General features: G+C 37.2%; 1 protein-coding gene across 1 annotated transcript in view; it reads right to left on the bottom strand.

Annotated features, from left to right (window-relative positions):
- Positions 1 to 459: 459 nt before the first annotated feature.
- Positions 460 to 6,000, bottom strand: part of LOC112509795 — an 8,736-nt gene continuing 3,195 nt past the window's right edge. Inside the window, exons 2-8 of the mRNA XM_025114958.1 lie at positions 4,336 to 4,475; positions 4,058 to 4,157; positions 3,696 to 3,794; positions 3,061 to 3,408; positions 2,552 to 2,644; positions 2,265 to 2,471; positions 460 to 937 (exon numbers count right to left, since the gene is read on the bottom strand). Coding sequence (XP_024970726.1) covers positions 677 to 937; positions 2,265 to 2,471; positions 2,552 to 2,644; positions 3,061 to 3,408; positions 3,696 to 3,794; positions 4,058 to 4,157; positions 4,336 to 4,475 — 1,248 coding nt within the window. The 3' untranslated portion in view covers positions 460 to 676. The remainder of the gene's footprint in view (positions 938 to 2,264; positions 2,472 to 2,551; positions 2,645 to 3,060; positions 3,409 to 3,695; positions 3,795 to 4,057; positions 4,158 to 4,335; positions 4,476 to 6,000) is intronic.

Genomic DNA, 6,000 nt, shown 5'->3' on the forward strand with positions numbered 1-6,000 from the left:
ATCTTTGACAAAGACCATCCATCGTGTTTAACAATGTAAGCATATCTTTTTTCAATAAGAAGCAATAAATGTTAAGGGAGGATTTGGGATTGTTTATAAAAACAACTTATTGACTTATTCCAGTGTGGTACCGATAATAAACACTTTTAAGTGTTTGGATAAACAACTTATACCGGTGTCAAACCGGTAATAAGAAGTTTTTGAAGAAATTAGACCTTTCTGACTTATAATAAGTTGACAAGTGTTTTTGTAGAAAAACATAAATTGTTTCAAATAAGCAATCCCAAACACCCAGTTAACCGGTAAGAGATGGTAAAAGTTTAGTAAACCGCCCTCGGAGTCCCTAAACCAACAAAGTGGACTCGCCGTTAGAGAATTCTAATAACAATAACAAACATCATAAATTGCTTCTGAAGGTAACATGAGCATACAAGAAACATAAAACACAAGAACTTGTGGTTCAAAAATCAGAAACCAGTTGCAACCAAGCATCTAATATTTACAAACACATGGATAACTTGAGCTCCATTGTACAACCAAAGTCTACAAATGTTGAATCAAAATGGGTCGATCACAGAGACCCACCCGGTTATGACAAATCCAATATCGGATATAACATGTAACAATCGTCTCATAAATTCACCATTAGCCTCTCTTTCTGCTAATGATTAGTTGCTCAAAGTCCAGGTATAGATTCAAGATTGTATTTTTCTGAGGTTTGTGCTTCGGGTTCTTGGTTCTGCAACTTTGGCTTTTTAATGGCGTCGAGAGTTTGTAAGTAGTTGTAAGAGGGGTTCCGACTTGATGGCGGGGCCGGATTACTAATTCTACTGGCAAGAAAGCGACGAATTAAGCTTCTCAGAAATGGAGACATGGTGTCGGGTTCGTGTTCCAAGTAGTACATCATTCCACCCATACAGGCACAGAACAGAGCCACCTTTAACAAATTACAAGCAATTATCAGACATTGGCTATAATTAAATATGATACCTGATCAAAGTTCTACAATTACAAAGCTAAGGGTTGTTTGTTTATTTCTTAATAGTTCCATTAAGAGGCAACATATGAATCGTTAAGAGGTGAATCTTGTTTGGCAAAAAAAAAGTCTGCCTCTTAATGGTTATAAAACCTTCTGAAGGATTTTGTATCCTGGATCTCTCTTAACCATTAAGAGCCCTAATTTCATTGTACACAATTACCAAACAATTATATTTCATTTTGCACTATATGATGAGAGCCCCTTAATCATTCTGACCACTTAATAATTCTGCAGCAAACCATTCAGCAATTGCCAAACAGCCCCTAAGATTTCTTATGGTCAATCTAACATGAGTAGTTTTATTACTTTACCAATCTTAGTATGTGGACAGAACTGAACTGGATGGGCGAGTGAGGCAGGAGAACGAATTCTAGAATGTTTTAGGGGTTAATCTAACATGGGTAGTTTAGTACTTTACCAATCTTCTCACATCTTCCTGATTTTTGTTCCACCCAATTTGGTGGGGCAAGAAAATTGCTTTTTTGCCCCACTCAAGTCTCGTCCTGTCCCAGCCTAATGTGGCATCAATTGTGAGACAACTTCTTTTCGTACTATCCGGTCCCGCGTAGGGATGTAAATAAGTCGAGCTTTTAACGAGCTAATCGAGCTCGAGTTCGTTTATCTTGAGCTCGAGTTTAATTACTCTCAGCTAGAGTCGATCTCAAACACAAAAATAAAACTCGTTTAACTTAACGAGCCGAGCTTCATAACACCAATGTTCGACTGGGCTCGTTCGAAACTTGAACTTTTCGAGTCGAGCCAAGTCATTCAAGCAAACATTTTTCTTAGCCAAGCATGCTCATATGTACATAAATCTTACAATAAAAATAAAAGATTATCAACCTCAAGCCTATAAACGAGTTGATTGATTGAAAAGGTTCGATATTTCAAAAAATGTTCGAGCTCATATATTGAAAAGGTTATTCGACTCGATCCTGGTATTTTTTTTCCCGAGCCCGACTTGAATAACCTACTACTCGACTCGGCTTGTTTACACCCCTAGTCCCGTGTACCAAACACACCCTTAGTAAGCCAGGGGTCAGTGTATATAGATAACTATGTATTTTAGATGCAAAGCATAAATTATATGGAAATGTCCTAGTGACATTTTATTTTCGGGTAAAATGTGCAATTTAAGTTTGGGGGAGGAGGGGATATGTGATGCCATGCAGATATTGTTTCCGCCATTCAGAGGTAATATCACAAGTTAACAAGTATTACTTACCTCAGTATTCTTGATATCTGGAAGTACGCGGCGGTTGACTAATATATACCACAAAGACTCTCCAGCTCGTGGAAGAACATACAATCCAAGTTCTCCTCTTCTACCTTTCTTCTCCAAAAGTACAGATAATGCAGCTAATCCACCTGCAAGCCAATATACAAGCTTGTGGTCTTGTGATGCCGCTTTTCTGTGCAAGCAAATGACTCCCTTGCATTACCAAAAAGAAAGCTGTAAGGTATAGACATGACTTTTTAGATACAAGTGAGTATTAATATGAGCAGACTTACCTGAAAGATTCCAACAAACGAAGACAGGAATGCTGTTGAGCGAACAGCTCCTATGACTGCATGCCAGCTGGTCTTAATTGGAGCATCCATGAACTGAAGAAGAATCATAAAAAATGACAAATCTTATTTTAAGAAGAAATACCAATGTGAGAATTGGGAACTATATAGTCAATAATGAAAGGTTTGGTACGCAGATCGGACTGGAATGGAATACAAAGGACTGGAGGTAGGCGGATGAAAAAATTGTGCAAGGTTTTAGGGTTTTAATTTGACATGGTAGATTAGTAATTTACTAATATTGTCTCATCTCCCTGATTTTTATTCCACCTATTTTGGTGGGGTCCTGTCCTATTGCAGTCTAATGTCGCATCAAACGCGGGACAACAAGTTTTTGTTCAGTCATGTTCCGTCCTGCCGTGCATACCAAATGCACCCTAAAGGTCAATCTTTGAGACTATACAAATGTAAGTTGTGTAAGAGAAGCAACACGAATACACACAAAGGCTAACCTTTTGCAGACGCAGAACAACGAAAGGTACAAAAGTCAGTGAGAAGTAAAGGGGAAATGTTTTCTTAAACGTAGCTGATGATGCATAAGCGTTATGAGCCAAACATGATTTTGTGCCTGGGTGAATTACTGAACAAGGTATGATAGAAGGAAACTCTTGCAATGGCGAAAAATCGGCACCCTTCACAGTTGATAAGTAAGAAGAGAGCGATGCAATATCTACTGGGGACCCTCTACAGCAATCCCTGACAGCCTTGTATACAGGCTGAGCAACAGGCCCAGTTTTCTGAATAAAATCTTGATATGATTTTGGCAAGCTCTCAGGACGCATTACAAAAGCATACATGACCTGCAATGGTTAATGAAAAATATAAATGTAGATTCAATTGTTATTATACCGTTTACAAGGCAAAATGTAAACTTCAAATACAAATCATTCACTTAGCAATCAGAGTTAAGATTGTAATAGTTGCATAAACATCATAGAATTTTTCGATTTGTCTAGAAATGTTACATTAAAAGGTCATACTTGACACTGCTATTTGAATCTATATGAAAAAAGAAAATAAGATGATCATTTGAACCTTGATTTATTGCAACTTCAGAAATCTGGAGTAAAATAGTGATCCATGTTACCTGAGCACATGATAAAGCAAAGAGTAAAGAATCCCCATGTCTCCATGAGCTTCCCCATAGGTGGAACTTGTTCTTCGATTTTGCAGAATTGTAAGCACACTGTTAAACAGCAAAGAAATTAGAGCCTTTTTTTAGAACCCTCCCCCTTTTGTTTGGGGTTTAAAAAAAAATAGAAAATCTTGCTTTAAAAGTATGTCCAAAAGCCAAAATTGCAAATTTAAGTTTGTGTAGGATCACAACATTTTCTTTCCCATTATGGAAAAGATCTAAGTTTTGCTACACCAACCAAATCGCCAAACAAAAACTCTGAACGGCTTCTTATATGCCATAAACATTGGTTGCATAGCAAGTTAATTATGTACCTGAGCAAGCCTAGCAAGAAGATATAAAGCAAGTGTTCGCCTCCGGTTGCAATCATCTAATGCAAGAATAGACAAACCTGCGACTGAACCTGCTAAAATTCTGCTCCATCATCACCTTTAACAAAGTCATATATGTGAAATAGATACATTGGGATCAGATATTTTTACAGAAGCAGATAAATTTATTTTACTCTATGCTTGAACTCAGGAATATAAACCTTTATCAACAAAAAGCATGTATAGACAAGAATGTTATCACTTATTACACAGTAACTTACGCATTGAATGGTGTTTCTTTCTTCCTCCACTTCCTCAACAAGCATCTAAGAGCATGATATGAACCAGTAAATCCTCCAAAAAGTAAACCAACCCGGCATGCCTCCTCTCTCACTATCAAGTCTTTCTCTGATACAAGTTGCTGCACATAACTGAACTACTTACTACAAAGAAAATGCTTCAAAGAAAGTTCCATAGAAATGGGTTGATGGAAAGTAAGCGAGTGCAAACAAAATGAGAATTGAGGAAAGGAAAGCAACATTATCATCTTCTGTGTCCTAGCGGTTATGTGAATCGATGACAGTTAAAACCAATGAATCTTTTGGCTTGAAGCAGCTTGATTTTCATCCATAAAACTGCAACTTTCATCATCTTGGAGACAGACGAGTTCATTTTTAAGTATTCAATTAACAGCTTGTGTACCAATGAATCTTTCTGCTTGGAGAAGTTGCAGTTTGATTTTCATCTATAAAAATTGCATCCTCCATCATAATGGAGACAGCCAAGGTCATTTTTAAATCTTCAATTAATAGCTTGTGTACTTCTAGCCCATTTCTCACGTAAATAGATGATAAAAAGACCATATTCTAGCTTCTTCTGGTAAGAAAATATGTTTTTTTCAGAATTGAACTAAACTTGGGATGCCAATGTGATAATTGAAATGCTACTATAACTTTAGGACTGCTAATATACGTTCATATTTTTATAGGCTTGCCCCTTCGGCCTTCAGAACACTACCCCTTAGACAAATGTTATTGTTCTGTTGATAAGTTCACTGATCTAGCGTTAATGACACTCAAGTAGCATTGTAACCACCCCCGAGTATGTGTCTAGAAGATTTGTTGATGTTGCTCAATAGCAGACATTACAGAAAAACTACAACTGCTAGCCATAAATGAATTTGGATGATACAAGTCAGAGGTTTAGAAATGAAAAATGGAGCTTAGTTAGTTCAAATTTGAGCTGATTTTGCTCCCATTCCGATGCAGAACCATGGATGATGCGTCTCATGGTTTAGAAATGCAATATGGAGCTTAATTAGTTCAAATCTTTGAGCTGATTTTGCTCCCATTTCGATTCAGAACCATGGATCCTGCGTGTCTCAGATATAATACCCGTCAGATGTGTGTGTGTGTGTGTGTGTGTGTGTATATATATATATATATTAAGTTTGGGTTAGTTTCGGAAGTTGACCAAACTTGAGGGGTTATTTCTGCATAACTCGCTTTAACTTTGCAATTTGGATGATGGGCTTGGGCTTGGGCTTTTGTATATTAGGGTTTAATTAGGGTTTAATTAGGGTTTTTTTTCCTTATATTTAAACCTAACCCTAATCTTTTTTTTAACCTAATCCTCCTCCCTAACCCTAATTCCTCCTCCCTAACCCTAATTCCTCTAATTGTGATCATCGTTAGAGAGAAACCCTAAAAGCTTGGAAGAGTCCATTGATAACCTAGAAGGGAACCCGACGGCCAAAAGCAAGCAAGGTTCCATCGATTTCTTGTCGGTTTGAGGTAAGTTTTTGTCCCTTTCTCTAATCTATACATTTAGTAGTTGAGTTATAAATTTTGGGATTGTTCCGATGACTCGAAGGTCAATGGCAGCAACTAGGGGTTTGTCAAAATCGTCTTTAAAACCCAAAAATTCTTCTCGTTTTTCTCTCAAAT

This window comes from Cynara cardunculus (assembly GCF_001531365.2).
Source record: "Cynara cardunculus var. scolymus isolate 2C chromosome LG 3, CcrdV1, whole genome shotgun sequence".
Taxonomy (NCBI): Eukaryota; Viridiplantae; Streptophyta; class Magnoliopsida; order Asterales; family Asteraceae; genus Cynara; species Cynara cardunculus.